The sequence below is a fragment of the Pyrenophora tritici-repentis genome, chromosome 2 (genome assembly GCF_003171515.1).
Source record: "Pyrenophora tritici-repentis strain M4 chromosome 2, whole genome shotgun sequence".
Classification (NCBI taxonomy): domain Eukaryota; kingdom Fungi; phylum Ascomycota; class Dothideomycetes; order Pleosporales; family Pleosporaceae; genus Pyrenophora; species Pyrenophora tritici-repentis.
In genome coordinates this window covers 4,960,549-4,976,048 of record NC_089391.1, presented here as the reverse complement: position 1 = coordinate 4,976,048, position 15,500 = coordinate 4,960,549, and the positions used below count along the sequence as shown (strand labels likewise).

The following is a 15,500-nucleotide window of genomic DNA, read 5'->3' as shown; positions in this document are numbered from 1 at the left end:
ATCCAGAAAGCGATGAGGGCGCTGCGGAAGGCTGCAGCGGAACATGCGGTGAGCAACGCACTTGGTACCAGGAATGGGCCTACTACAGACGGGGTACTGTCACTGCCTCTTCAGAGTGAGGTGATGGTATGGCGCGAGAAGAATGGATGGCAAGGGCCGTATAGAGTCATCGATATGAAGGACCACGATGTTACTGTAGACATGATCAACGGCCCAACGACGTTCCGATCCACTGTCGTAAAACCGTACTATCGCGATCTGACTACAGCGATAGACGGCGCAGATCAAGGCACAGGTGGATCTCCGACCACAGACGAAGCGATTGCTGATGAACCGCCACTACCGGTACCACCGGCGGAAGCCAACCAAGCGGCTCAGCCGCGCAAGCGGGGCCGCCCACCTGGATCAAAGAACAAGCCCAAGGTGCAGTACCTGTCGAAGAAGGAGGAGGACGATTACGCCCTGGCCGTCAAGCTACGCAATGACGGCGTGATTAACGTCCCGGGCGCTCCATTCGAAGCATCCGATCAGAAGGAGATCGACGACCTCGTCGGCCGTGGAGTATTCAGTTTTGAGCTGTTTGATCCAACTCTACACGGCGGGTATCGTATCTTCAAATCGCGCATGGTCCGCGAAGTCAAAGGCAAGACCATGGTCCCGTACGAGAAATCACGCCTCGTTGTTCAAGGTTACAATGACGAGGGCAAACACGAGATCCTGACGCAGTCGCCAACCATCCAACGAGCCAGCCAGCGCCTGATTCTAGCCCTAGCGCCTGCATTACTCGATGAGGGCATGGTTGTGGAACTACGAGATATCACGCAAGCGTACCCACAGGCACAAACAGAGCTATTCCGCACGGTTTTAGCGCACCTCCCAAAGGAGCTTATAACAAAGTATCCCAAGGGAACAATTATTCGCGTAATCAAGCCACTCTATGGAATCGCGGAAGCAGGAGTCCACTGGTTTGCTACGTACCAAGGACACCACTGCAAGGAGCTCGACATGGCTACATCAACGTATGACCCGTGCCTCCTGATCACGAACGGGAGACGGGAAGCGTTTGGAATAGTGGGCCTGCAGACAGACGATACTCTCGCGATTGGGACGCCTGCATTCTCTGGTGCAGAAGACGCTGCGCTCCAGAAAGCCAATTTTCGAGCTAAGCCCAAGGAGAGACTGTCCAAAGAAGTATCACTCGAGTTTGTCAGTGGTGAGGTGAACCCACGTGATTACCTGGTCCCTGCGGCTAGCGCCTTGGCATTCGTATATAGTCTCTCACTCCCATAGTCCCAATACTACAAGATTCTCCCCAACCTTGACGCTTGACAGGTTATGAGCCCTCACCCGCTCCCGTAGTCGCTGTTGTTAAAGCCTTGTTATGAGGATAATTGCAGCGACTAGCGCACGCTAATCTCCTCATCTATCTTAAATTTAAACCTTACCTTCGAGAACTTCCGCACAGGGCGCGACAGTCCCTATCGTTAACACGTCACCACTGCGACAGCACCTCGCGCACGGCCCTACGTTACTCCGTCAGCCAGATCGCCCGATTAAATCACGACGCGCGACTCGCCTTCTATCGACTGCAGTGATCCCGACACCACCTCACACAGCGAATGTCCTCTGAGCACAAGTACCAAGTAAAGACTGCTTACGACCTCCGCCCTTACACTAGGTTAAGCAAGTCGCACTGGCTCTGCGGCTCAGCCTACTACTCTCCGCTGCGATCCCGACAGAACCTCGCGTGGACCTTCGTCAACACAGCTTACCGACGTGATCCCATTACGAACTCACGCGCCCTGTAGCGACAGAACCAAAGCCAGAGCTACCGAGCAAGAACCAGAGCCACCGAGCCAGAGCCACCGAGCCAGAGCCACCGAGCCAGAACCAAAGCTAGAACCAGAGCCCCTACTAGGCACGTCCTTCACAGTCACCAAAAGCCAAGCAGGCCCAATACGAAGAGGCCCCCAGCTGTCTCACGATCACCTCCGCCTCGTCAGGCACATTCCACTGCTCATCTCCTACCTCCGCTGCGATCCCGACAGAACCTCGCGCGGCCTTAAATTAGGTTAAGCAAGTCGCACTGGCTTTGCGGCTCAGCCTATTCCCTACGAGCGACACTACCGGTTAACCGACAGGCCCGACCACTGCTTATCTCCTCTCTGCTGCGATCCCGATAGAGCCTCGCACGCCCTTACACTAGGTTAAGCAAGTCGCACTGGCTCTGCGGCTCAGCCTATTCTCTACAAGCCGCTACAACTTTCAGCACTTAGCAGCTTATACGTCCCCTACCCGACAAACAATCGCTGCGCCGCCTTCTCGTAGAGAGGCATTGAAGAGCGCTAGCCTTCCGTCTCCCCTAGGATTTCCGCCAGAAACAATAGCGCCTACACACGTGTGCCCGCTTGGCTACGACACCGGTTACCTTCTCCTTTGCCTTCTCCTTCACCACTTTGTATTGCATGAGTATACGTCCTTGAGAATCCAAGCACTTCAGCCTCATGCGGGGGGTGTGTCAGTGGTGAGGTGAACCCACGTGATTACCTGGTCCCTGCGGCTAGCGCCTTGGCATTCGTATATAGTCTCTCACTCCCATAGTCCCAATACTACAAGATTCTCCCCAACCTTGACGCTTGACAGAGTTCAACGGATGTACTCTAACGTTGCGCGGAGACACGATTCTACTTACGCAGAAGGGACAAGGTGCCAAGATCGAAATCATTGATCCGAAGGCAGCAAACCGAGCACAGAAGTACATGGAGCAGCGCGCGCGTGGCGCGTACATTGCGTCGATATGCCAACCTGAAGCATCGTTCGATCTTTCCGCGGCTGCGCAAATACAACAACCTAAGGACACAGAATACGTGAAGCTTAACCGCCGGCTGCAGTGGCAATCTGAGAGCATACAACGAGGCCTGCGATACGTCCCTCTCGACCTCGCTACAGCAAAGCTGGTAGTGTTCACAGACGGATCCTTCGCGAACAACCAAGACCTTAGCTCACAGCTAGGGTACCTACTTATCCTTGCGAATGAGTCGAGTCGACAAGACAGCACGTTTGATATTCGTGGTAACGTAATCCATTGGAGTTCGACCAAATGCAAACGCGTTACCCGGAGCGTTCTTGCCTCAGAAACGTACGGCATGGTTAGCGGTGTCGACATCGCTATCGCTATCCTAACAACCCTCAAGATGATTACAGGACGCCTAGGTCTACCACCGATCCCACTTATTGTGTGTACGGATTCATACTCCTTGTATGAATGCCTCGTCAAACTCGGAACAACTGCTGAGAAGCGACTGATGATCGACATCATGGCGCTTCGGCAGTCATACGAGCGTCGCGAGATCACTGAGATCCGCTGGATCAACGGAGAGGACAACCCCGCGGACGCATTCACGAAAGCAACACCAAATCGCGCGTTAGAACGTTTCATCGAAAGCAACAAGCTGTCAATCCGAGTAGAGGGATCTGTGCAGCGACCTACGGAGTAGGCACATATGCCTAATTGGAATCCCTCTCATTGTGCCCTTTTTAGAAGACCCGTTTTTCCTTACATCAGTCGTTACAATAAGAAAAGATTGCCAGTGTCGGCATACACACGGTGTGTCGCCTAATAAGGCCCAATGTACCGCCTCGATCCTACTTCGGCCCAACTCGGACCCAACGCTATGTATACCTTCGTAGCCCCCACATTCGTAGAATCATCATACACCAGAATACCAATACACAAGATTACCTTAGCTACTGTTATTCACCGTACGATCGTACAAGGCCTTCCAACACTAGAAGCAGAGACATTCACCCAAAACGACTTCAAAATAGACCCAGACGCAATGGCTATTACAATAAAAGGTCCCAATTTCCAATTTAACCTATTTAACGTATACAACCAAACAAACGCCGAAGGGGAAAAAACACTGCCTAGAGCTATACTCAACACCAAGCTTCCGCCAAGTTCTATCTTAGTACTAGATAGCAACGAACACCATCCATTGTGGGACCCGCTATGCCCAACGACGAGCCAAGGAGCACAGCCATTTATTGACTGGATTGAAGAACAAGATCTAGAGCTCCTAAACACACCAGGAGTAGGCACATTCTTCAGACCACACCTATCTAGAGAAACAGTCCTAGACCTCTCACTTGTCACTCCAGACTTGGCTAGTAAAGCTACGGACTGGCAGACCATACCTGAAACTGGATCAGATCACTACGGCCTCCTATTCTCCATCCAAACAAACGCAGACCTTGTAGAAAACCCGACAAACCAACCCAGATTTAATACTGCAAAGGCTAACTGGGACACCTTCAACAAAGAACTAGAAACGGCAATCCAAAACAGTCAAACCTTGCAAGATATGGACCAGATCAGTGATCCAAGAAAGGCAGACTTAATGGACCTCCTCCTCGGCAACAATACAGAGCTAGAGCAAAAGCTAGAAGAGATTAGCAAAGCAATAACTCAAGCAATCCAAACTGCAGCAAACAAAGCTATCCCTATCACTAGACTTGGTCCAAAACCAAAAGCTTGGTGGAACAAAGAGCTGACAAAGCTACGACAAGACACTTCCCACTATAGAAGGATTTTTAAAGAAAAGCTCGAAACTACTGCAATACACGACGCCTACCTAGAGAAAAGAGACTTCCTACGTGCACGAAACACCTACAACAAGGCAATCAAAGACGCTAAAAGGAAACACTGGAATGAATTCCTAGAGAAGGAAGACCCGCAGTCAATCTACAAAGCCATGGCATATACAAAGGATAACAAAGTCGAAAGAATTCCACCTATACAAGGAGAAACATCATTCGACAAGAAATGCCAAGCGTTCCGCAACACGCTATTCCCACCACCGCCCATAACCGAAGCGCCCACATTCACCAACTACCAGGAAAAGAGATGGGATTGGCCAGCACTATCCACGACTGAACTAGAACGAGCATGCTCAAGTCAAGTCAAAAGTAGCACCCCAGGACCAGATGCAATAACACAAGACATAATCACAGCCGCGTACAAAGCTCAACCGCAAACAATGTTTAGAGCTTTCTCACTCCTATTCAACTATGGATACCACCCAAAATGCTGGAAACAAGCTACAGGAGCTGTTCTTAAAAAGGCATCAAAACCAGACTATTCAATCCCAAAAGCCTACAGAGTTATCACTCTATTAAGCTGTTTAGGAAAGATTAACGAGAGGATCACCGCAAGTAGGCTGAGCAATCTAGCAGAAATCACAGAGCTACTACACCCAACCCAAATTGGGGGTAGACTCAAGAAATCTGCAATAGATGCAGCTATGCTACTCATCGACCAAATTCAGCACCAGAAACAGAAAGGCCAAATAACATCAACTATCTTCCTAGACGTAAAGGGAGCATTTGACCACGTCTCACACAATCAATTCCTGCGAACGCTTAAGAAGCTAGGCCTTCCAATTAGTCTTATCGCTTGGACAAAATCCTTCTTCTCAAACAGATCGCTAAGACTCTCCTTCGACAATAAGACACAAGAATTCTCCGAGATAATAGCTGGGATACCTCAAGGCAGCCCAGTGTCTCCAATCTTCTTTCTTATCTACACCAGAGACCTCTTCCAGGACTACAAAGCTTCAACCTATCCTATATTGACGACCTATCTCTATCGACATCCTCAACATCTCTAAAGAAAAACGTCAAAATACTAGAACAGCAAGTCCGCCTACTATCTCACCGAGGGAAAAACTTAGCGATTATGTTCGATATAGCTAAGACAGAGCTCATCCACTTTACCGCCAAGAAAGAGAGAAAAGAGAGAAGCCTACAGCTTCCAGACAACACCATTGTAGAACCGAAAGACACAATCAAATGGCTAGGCATCCACATAGACAATAGACTGTCCTTCAAGGAACATATTGCTACACGCGTAAGCCAAGCAACAAAAGCATTTCATAGGCTAGGGAGACTAGCCAACATCGAAAGAGGACTCTCCCCAAAAGCAGTACGACAACTATACCTAGCCTGCGTCACAAGCGTTGCAGACTACGGATCACAAATATACTGGAAGAACCAAAGCTACGCCACTAGCCTCCTACAATCACTGCACAACCTAGCGTGTAGAAAGATAACTGGAGTGTTCAGAACGTCACCATCTCTACCAACAAGCATTGAATCCGGACTTACGTCACCTGCAATTAGACGCAACACCAACAACCGAAAGTATGCGTCTAGAGCACACCAGCTATCCAGCAACCACCCAATCCAGAAAGCAATTACAAGGATCACAAATACAGACAAAGCTAGCTACAAAAAGCCAAACCAGCATAGACAACTATATACTATTGTTAAGTCAATCCCAGAGAGAGACAACAACAGCGTAGAAAAGATAACCCCATATAGGTTCAGACCGTGGGAAAGTCTTAACTACAAGGTTACTGTATCAAAAAAGAGCAAAGAGGAAGAGGCAATTGCACACACGGATTATATCCTATCAAGGAGCGGAGATAACTTCACCGCAATCTACTCAGATGCCTCACAACACGACAAGGGAATAGGGATCGGCGTAGGTGTAGTAGCGTACAGCTCCACCCACGAAGAAACATTTTCTCAAAAGACAAACATTGGATGCTCCCAACTAGTCTACAACGGTGAACTAGAGGGATAGCACAGGCATTTGAACACGCGGCTATAGTGGCACAAGAAGGCCAAGAGATCTACGTATACGCAGACAACCAAGCAGCAATCCATAGGCTTAACAACCTATCGGACAACCCGGGACAACAGTGGCTACTAAGATGCATCAGAGCTGCAAAGAGAATAACGACAAAGAAAGCATCTATCCACCTGCAGTGGGCCCCAGGACACAACGACGTCAAGGGCAATGAAAAAGCCGACACGCTAGCAAAGGAAGCAGCTAAAGAGAGACCAACAACATCGACCATAGCGAGCCTAGCCTACTTAGGCATAGAAATCAACAAAATACAAAAAACAGAACAACTGATGGAGTACAAGAGGTATACCGACAGGCCCACCAAAAACAGAAGCTCCTACTCAAGGATCTTCAAGCTCAACACACATACAACAATCAAAGTCCCGAAGGGAACACCAAGAGAAATCTCGAGCGCGTTCTACTCACTCAAGCTAGGACATGGATACTTCAACTCCTACTTTAAGAGATTCAACAAGAGAGACTGCAATCTATGTATATGCTACAAACCACAAACACCACAGCATCTACTTCTAGATTGCAAACAGTACAAAACACATCGAAATACACTCAAAGAAGCAATACCACACAGACCCATCACCCTCCCACTCCTCCTCCAAACAAAGACAGGCATCAAAGCTACTCTAGCCTTTATTGCAAGTACTAGGATTGGCACGAGAAAATGGCACCTTGGGCAAACCACCGAACAGACAGACACTGTATAAAACTACAAAAACAATATTTCCTTATCTAAAAGAGCCCGCTGCTACATCTCTTTCTATTCACCACACTGCTCTTTAGCACCCGCGCCAATGGAAGACTAGCTCTGAAATTGGAGTACGCAAAACACCACCCAAATTGTACAAGACCCATAGAAACTCCACAACGACCATCATACATAGAACGGCTTAGCCAAAGTCCTACATAGTCACCGACTGATACAGGACTCTAATGGAAATATAATAATATAATAATATGGGTCTTGTACAATTTGGGTGGTGTTTTGCGTACTCCAATTTCAGAGCTAGTCTTCCATTGGCGCGGGTGCTAAAGAGCAGTGTGGTGAATAGAAAGAGATGTAGCAGCGGGCTCTTTTGGATAAGGAAATATTGTTTTTGTAGTTTTATACAGTGTCTGTCTGTTCGGTGGTTTGCCCAAGGTGCCATTTTCTCGTGCCAATCCTAGTACTTGCAATAAAGGCTAGAGTAGCTTTGATGCCTGTCTTTGTTTGGAGGAGAAGTGGGAGGGTGATGGGTCTGTGTGGTATTGATTCTTTGAGTGTATTTCGATGTGTTTTGTACTGTTTGCAATCTAGAAGTAGATGCTGTGGTGTTTGTGGTTTGTAGCATATACATAGATTGCAGTCTCTCTTGTTGAATCTCTTAAAGTAGGAGTTGAAGTATCCATGTCCTAGCTTGAGTGAGTAGAACGCGCTCGAGATTTCTCTTGGTGTTCCCTTCGGGACTTTGATTGTTGTATGTGTGTTGAGCTTGAAGATCCTTGAGTAGGAGCTTCTGTTTTTGGTGGGCCTGTCGGTATACCTCTTGTACTCCATCAGTTGTTCTGTTTTTTGTATTTTGTTGATTTCTATGCCTAAGTAGGCTAGGCTCGCTATGGTCGATGTTGTTGGTCTCTCTTTAGCTGCTTCCTTTGCTAGCGTGTCGGCTTTTTCATTGCCCTTGACGTCGTTGTGTCCTGGGGCCCACTGCAGGTGGATAGATGCTTTCTTTGTCGTTATTCTCTTTGCAGCTCTGATGCATCTTAGTAGCCACTGTTGTCCCGGGTTGTCCGATAGGTTGTTAAGCCTATGGATTGCTGCTTGGTTGTCTGCGTATACGTAGATCTCTTGGCCTTCTTGTGCCACTATAGCCGCGTGTTCAAATGCCTGTGCTATCCCCTCTAGTTCACCGTTGTAGACTAGTTGGGAGCATCCAATGTTTGTCTTTTGAGAAAATGTTTCTTCGTGGGTGGAGCTGTACGCTACTACACCTACGCCGATCCCTATTCCCTTGTCGTGTTGTGAGGCATCTGAGTAGATTGCGGTGAAGTTATCTCCGCTCCTTGATAGGATATAATCCGTGTGTGCAATTGCCTCTTCCTCTTTGCTCTTTTTTGATACAGTAACCTTGTAGTTAAGACTTTCCCACGGTCTGAACCTATATGGGGTTATCTTTTCTACGCTGTTGTTGTCTCTCTCTGGGATTGACTTAACAATAGTATATAGTTGTCTATGCTGGTTTGGCTTTTTGTAGCTAGCTTTGTCTGTATTTGTGATCCTTGTAATTGCTTTCTGGATTGGGTGGTTGCTGGATAGCTGGTGTGCTCTAGACGCATACTTTCGGTTGTTGGTGTTGCGTCTAATTGCAGGTGACGTAAGTCCGGATTCAATGCTTGTTGGTAGAGATGGTGACGTTCTGAACACTCCAGTTATCTTTCTACACGCTAGGTTGTGCAGTGATTGTAGGAGGCTAGTGGCGTAGCTTTGGTTCTTCCAGTATATTTGTGATCCGTAGTCTGCAACGCTTGTGACGCAGGCTAGGTATAGTTGTCGTACTGCTTTTGGGAGAGTCCTCTTTCGATGTTGGCTAGTCTCCCTAGCCTATGAAATGCTTTTGTTGCTTGGCTTACGCGTGTAGCAATATGTTCCTTGAAGGACAGTCTATTGTCTATGTGGATGCCTAGCCATTTGATTGTGTCTTTCGGTTCTACAATGGTGTTGTCTGGAAGCTGTAGGCTTCTCTCTTTTCTCTCTTTCTTGGCGGTAAAGTGGATGAGCTCTGTCTTAGCTATATCGAACATAATCGCTAAGTTTTTCCCTCGGTGAGATAGTAGGCGGACTTGCTGTTCTAGTATTTTGACGTTTTTCTTTAGAGATGTTGAGGATGTCGATAGAGATAGGTCGTCAATATAGGATAGGTTGAAGCTTTGTAGTCCTGGGAAGAGGTCTCTGGTGTAGATAAGAAAGAAGATTGGAGACACTGGGCTGCCTTGAGGTATCCCAGCTATTATCTCGGAGAATTCTTGTGTCTTATTGTCGAAGGAGAGTCTTAGCGATCTGTTTGAGAAGAAGGATTTTGTCCAAGCGATAAGACTAATTGGAAGGCCTAGCTTCTTAAGCGTTCGCAGGAATTGATTGTGTGAGACGTGGTCAAATGCTCCCTTTACGTCTAGGAAGATAGTTGATGTTATTTGGCCTTTCTGTTTCTGGTGCTGAATTTGGTCGATGAGTAGCATAGCTGCATCTATTGCAGATTTCTTGAGTCTACCCCCAATTTGGGTTGGGTGTAGTAGCTCTGTGATTTCTGCTAGATTGCTCAGCCTCACAGATGTCAATGAGCAAGCTGAGCGAGCTCAGCCAATTGGCTTGCTCAGCCAATTGAGCGGAGGCCAGCAGCTCGCTCGGCTCGCTCGGATTGGCTGAAACAGGGCTGTCAGCTCGCTCGGCTTGATGGGCTCAGTCCCGATTAGGAAAGTTATATAGAAACCTTGGTGTTGAGTTTCTCAGCTAATATCCCACTTATGTACACCGTATTTCGCGTCCATCTCCTCATCGCTGATAACCCCCTTTACAGGCACCTCACCACTGCCAAATCCAGCTCTTATCCATCGTCGATCGCACTGTATTGCTGCTAGAAGTTGCGGAGAAATGCTGCGCCGACGGGGCTCGAGGAGGTCACCCAGCTCGCTGAATAAGCGCTCACACTCACAGCTTGAGCCTGGGATTGATAGCATGTCGATAGCAAATTTGCTAAGGCTAGGGTGGCGATCGCGGAGTTCTACCCAGTATTTTATAGGGTCGACGCCCTCGCCAGCGATCGGTTCGCTGCGTTTCCAAGCCTCATATTCATCTTCCTCGTTCTCCGTAAGCCCTGCAGGCTCAATAAAGTTGTTGATAAAGTTGCCGCGATTTCTGGAGCATTAACGCGTGTTCTTTTTGCTGGCATTATAGCAACGGCGAGGTAGATAGTAGCTGCAAATAGAGACGCGTTGATGGAGTATAGATGAGTGTGGTGGGTGATAAGTAGTAAGTGAAGTGTCGCAAAAGGAGAATATTGTTGCCAGGCGGTTAGCCGGAAATTTAGTAGCTTATTTGCTAGAAATATAGCAAAAAAGAGTGTATTTTATGTTATAACTAGGTTTCGAACTTACGCACTACACCTAAAAATCATCGTGAGATTGCCCCTCCACCAAGTCCTTCAGCCCCAAGTTTCCAACCGCCCCATCTAACCAAGCTAAGCAAGCTGACTGAGCGAGCGCCTATCCCTAAGCTCGCTCGGCTTGCAAGCGCGCATTGCGCGCTCAGCTCATTCGGCTTGGTCAAAACGTCCAAGCCGAGCGAGCTGAGCGAGCCGGCTCGCTCGTTGACAAGTATGTCATACAGAGATGGACGTTACGTCTTGTTGAGTAACCTAGCTAACTACCTTTGTGGAATGAACTACGAGGCGGCCATTGACACAGCCTGCATCAAGGCACAGGGTGGAGACTACCCTGGGGTGGCTAGATCAGGGGACAGTTGCTTGGCTGCATTACGGCTGCATCGCAGCAGACCCCTTGAAGAAGACTCTAGCTGCATTGGATGTCACCCCTGCTCCTACTTGCAAGCTTCCGACGCAGCCGGTTGGGAGCCGGGGAACTAGATAGGCCTCTGCATGCGTGAACGTCTCCGTTACAGGCTCGCTTAGACACCGCGTTCCGAACTCGTCCGGGACGCGCCCAGATGCGTCTAATACGACATATCCACTTGCTGTCGTGATACATTTGTACGCATTCTACAACCTGCAAGCCTATCTATCCTTATAACCGCAGTAGTTAATTACAATAGCCTGGCGTTCTTAGTGAGTTAATGCCGCCATCGCCGCTACGCAGTCAAAGCTTTAGTATTCTTTGATACATGCGATTTTTCTTGCGTTACGGCACGACTGTCCAATGCCAATCTCCAGATAGATTAAACTCCGCAAACTCTGTTGTATTGGTTGTCTCGATCAGGAGTAGATTAGGTATAACGAACCGCCAGAGGCTGCCGTGCAAATCCCCGACAATTGCAACCAATTACTAGCGCTGCTATCCTAGCAGGCCGCGTCATTCCAGCCCGAGCCCAAGATAAAGGTACCGCCACGGTACCAAGTCAGTGGAATAGCGTAGGTCCCCGTTTAGGTCTGTTACTCTACGTACAGTGGGTTAAAGAAGCAAGAACGGACTGATAATGGCGCAGAATCGTTGCCGGCAACTAGGCTAAGTCTTGCAGTGGAGTGAACAGTGCGCATGTGCGGAGAATTGAAGGATTGAACTGAGGTTGTATTGTGTATGTATGTATGTACATACATGGGCAAATCGTTTTTAAATCGTTTTGGCAAACCTTAAAACGTTAACGCGTTTAAGCAAAAATCCTTATAACGTTAAAGCGTTTAACGATATAAACGATATAAAAACGATATAAGATACATCATGCCAAGACCGGGTTATGTCCATTCTAGAATCTCCTCTACCTCATCCCCTATCATCTCTGCTTCGTCATCTTGCTCTGGTTCCATTGGTAGACCCATTCCGTTGAGAGAACACGGTTTTATGTGGCCTTCCCTAAGCCAACTGCCAATGCACTCGATCTTCTCAATGTTGGCGCAAGTGAGCAGACTCCGCAACAATCAATCGGATCGGCATGATTGATTCCTATCTAGGTTAAAGGCTGCCTAATAAAGTAACTCTTTAACCTATATAGGAATCAATCATGTCGATCGATTGATTGTTGCGGAGTCTGCAAGTGAGCCTCGACCGATCCCATGAACAGGTTCTTCTTGCACCTGAGAATGTTCTCTCTGGCTCGGACGACTCTGCAGCGATAGAAAGAATAGAGATAGCCATGTTGCTTAGCCTAGGGTAGCGCTGCCGTTGCTCCGATCGGCACCACCATTCAAGAGGGCTACAGTCGATTTGTATTACTGGCAGACTTGTCATTAAGCAAATCAAACAAACTTTGGACGCTGATTTGATTTGTTTGTACAAAACTTAAGATTGTATTTGAGTTGTTTAGTTTGATAGTGTTTTAGGAGGCCGTTTGTTTGAAAGTTTGATAGATTTGATACTGTTTAGGTGCTGATCTAATCGTATATCGTATATATTACTAAGCTTCGCTGTCCCACTTGCATATTTCGTATATTGCAGCTACCTCAGCGTCAGTTACATCGCCTGAGTTGTAATCAGATGGAGGCTTAAAGCCAGCGTCGCGCCAGCTTCGTATACACTGTATTGCTGCAAGCAGTTGTGACCCAATTTTGCGTCGCCTTGGCTCTAATAAATCACCGAGCTCGCTGAACAGCCGCTCGCACTCACAACTTGAGGCTGGTATTGTTAATATATCGATCGCCATACGCGCTAGGTTAGGATACTTTGGGCGTAGGCTTATCCAATAGCTAACAGGATTACTACCTTGTTCGAACTGCTCCTGCGTCCAGCGGAGTTCAAACCGTCGCCAACGCTCCAGCTCATCCATCTCTGTCACCTCAACAATGCCATAAGGCTCCGCATTAACGAGCGCGTTGATGGCGTCGTTGATACCGCTTGAGAGCCGCACTGGTGGGCGACTTTGGCGCTGTATTTGCGGCTTATAGAACGCCCAAAGTTGTTTCAACCCAGCGTTGTTTGCCTCAAGCCAGCTCGGTTTGTCGCGCCAGCTGTTCTCACAGTAGTTCTTGTAGTATGGGTGGAGGCAGGTAGCGGCAAAGTATGCGGGTGATTCGTCGAGCTTAGTGTAATACGCGTTAAGCTTTGCCCAAGCTGCGCGTAGGTTGATAGGAAGGTGATCTTCTGGCGCGCTATTGGCATTATAGTCGACGCTTTCGTGGTTTTTAAGTAGCTGCTCGTACACGGCAAGTACAGCTTCGAAGACAGGTATAACCTCGTATATCGCGCCGAAACGGCCAGCTTTACCGCGAGCTTCAAGCCGTTTTGTCGCCTCCTTTAGCGGCTCCAACACTGATATATACTGGGTTATTACCGCCCAATCGTCAGCCGTAAGCCCATTAGATCTCATCCAAGCTGGTACTTTAGTGAGCTTATTGTTACGGCTACGCGCGTACGCGTCGGCGCCCATCGTCCTTTCGATGTGGCTTTGGGCGTACTCATCAACGGCGTTATGGAGTTTTGCGGCGCGTACAAAGGTGTCGTGAAAGCTGTTCCAGCGCGTGACGACTGGCTTTACCGGCTCGAGTATTTCCTGCTTTTGGTCGGGAGCCTTAGCGTTAACACGGCGCTGGCAATCGGCAAAAAGATCGTGTTGTTGCGGTGTTTGGATGTAGTTGATGATATCGATTAGTACACCAAGCGGACCTTGCTGCCGCCATTCTTGTAGGTAGGCTGCCTCTGTTTTGTGCTCGTCCTGATCATTATCGTACGCGTCCTTATCAAAGCCGAAGATAATCATCTGTCCGACTAAGTTAAGTGTGTGAGGGCCGCAGCGGAGGCGGTGATGGCTTGCTGTAAATTCAAAGCGTTGGGCGAGTTTGGTGACGGCGGTGTCGTTAGCGTACGCGTTGTCGAGCACAAAGTACCCAAGCTGGCTACGTGTTATACCGAAGACATCGATTATATTGCCAACAACTTCAGCTATCCTCTCGCCCGTGTGGGCGCCCGTAAGCTGAGGCAGCGCGATAGGTAGGTCCCTGATAGTGCCGTCGGCGTCAGCAAAATGAGCAACAACTCCAAAGAAGCCGCGCTTGCCGCCTTTTGTCGTCCAGCCATCGAAGCTTATATGGATTTTACTAATAGCCGACGAGAGCATCTGAACAACCTGCGGCTCCATATAGCGATACAGCCTCATCACGAAGCTAGCTACACTGTTGTGACTTACCCACAGCGCGTCAGCTGCCTCCGGGTTGGCAAACTCTATCATCTGCCTAAACGCAGGCGTTTCGAACTCGCGGAGAGGGTGGTTATTGTCGACAAGCCACGTAACAGCGGCGTATCGAAAGCGCTGTACGTCGAAGTTTCCGAGCTCGTTAGCGACGCCTTGAGGTACATCGACACCGCCCTCGGTCATCATCTTAAGCGTCGTTTGGCCTCGCGGTAGTGTAATCGAATCCAGTTTGCCCTTGCGATCGTAGCCGTGGCCAAGTAGCTTCTGCGCGAGGTGGTTGATAGCGTTACTGGTCGACTTTGTAACCTCTGGATAGGCGCAAAAGATCTTACGATGATGGCAGTATTTGCAAACAAAGAACGTACGATGAGGCTCACGGAGAGAGGCAACGCGGTAACCGTACTGATATACCCAACTTTTGTTGCGCTTCAACGTACGCAGCGGCTTCGTAAAACGCGGTAAACGCTTCCAATCAATGCCGTCAAAGTTGTCCGTAAACTCGTCATCAAAGCCAGTATCATCCCCGCCTTCGATAGCCTCACTTGTAGCCTCCGTAGCAGCCCTACTACCCTCGGCCGGCGGTTGTATAGTAGCTTCTGGTATAGCGTCGCGCAACTGCGACTCGAACGGCGCGTCTTCGGTGGCCTGGCTTGCTGCAGCAGCTAGGGCTTTACGTGGCGAGGTGCGGATAGACAGCTCAGGCTGCGAATCGTCCATCAGGATAGGCTGCGATGCACTGCCTTTAGCTGTTTTGGCGCGCTTGTGGGGGCCGTGGGGGCCGGGGGTGCCCTCGGCGGCGCGTTTTAGGTTACGAAGCGGCATTTTCGGCGTGTTGGGCAACGAGAAACACTAAAACGTGCTGTAGAGACGGTAGTGTAGCTGCAAAAGATGGCTAACAGCGATATAGAAGATGGGAGATGGGATATAAGATAGCGGTCATCGACGGCTAGCGACGCTCGTGTA

General features: G+C 48.7%; 5 protein-coding genes across 5 annotated transcripts; 2 read left to right on the top strand and 3 right to left on the bottom strand.

The window, feature by feature from the left end:
- Positions 1-12: 12 nt before the first annotated feature.
- Positions 13-3,497, top strand: PtrM4_073440 (uncharacterized protein; the record flags this gene model as incomplete). The annotated part of the gene is made up of 2 exons (XM_066106042.1): positions 13-1,213; positions 2,644-3,497. 2 exons carry the CDS (start codon positions 13-15, stop codon positions 3,495-3,497), a joined length of 2,055 nt encoding a protein of 684 aa, XP_065964669.1.
- A 342-nt stretch (positions 3,498-3,839) lies between these two features.
- PtrM4_073430 (uncharacterized protein) lies at positions 3,840-5,669 on the top strand (the record flags this gene model as incomplete). The annotated part of the gene is made up of 1 exon (XM_066106041.1): positions 3,840-5,669. The coding sequence occupies one exon, from the start codon at positions 3,840-3,842 to the stop codon at positions 5,667-5,669; it is 1,830 nt and encodes a 609-aa protein (XP_065964668.1).
- Positions 5,670-7,811: 2,142 nt separating this feature from the next.
- PtrM4_073420 (uncharacterized protein) lies at positions 7,812-9,922 on the bottom strand (the record flags this gene model as incomplete). Its single annotated transcript, XM_066106040.1, has 2 exons — positions 7,812-9,260; positions 9,317-9,922. 2 exons carry the CDS (start codon positions 9,920-9,922, stop codon positions 7,812-7,814), a joined length of 2,055 nt encoding a protein of 684 aa, XP_065964667.1.
- A 267-nt stretch (positions 9,923-10,189) lies between these two features.
- On the bottom strand, positions 10,190-10,857 carry PtrM4_073410 (Dimer-Tnp-hAT domain containing protein; the record flags this gene model as incomplete). The annotated part of the gene is made up of 2 exons (XM_066106039.1): positions 10,190-10,598; positions 10,838-10,857. 2 exons carry the CDS (start codon positions 10,855-10,857, stop codon positions 10,190-10,192), a joined length of 429 nt encoding a protein of 142 aa, XP_065964666.1.
- Positions 10,858-12,806: 1,949 nt separating this feature from the next.
- PtrM4_073400 (Dimer-Tnp-hAT domain containing protein) lies at positions 12,807-15,359 on the bottom strand (the record flags this gene model as incomplete). Its single annotated transcript, XM_066106038.1, has 1 exon — positions 12,807-15,359. The coding sequence occupies one exon, from the start codon at positions 15,357-15,359 to the stop codon at positions 12,807-12,809; it is 2,553 nt and encodes an 850-aa protein (XP_065964665.1).
- Between the last annotated feature and the right edge of the window lie 141 nt (positions 15,360-15,500).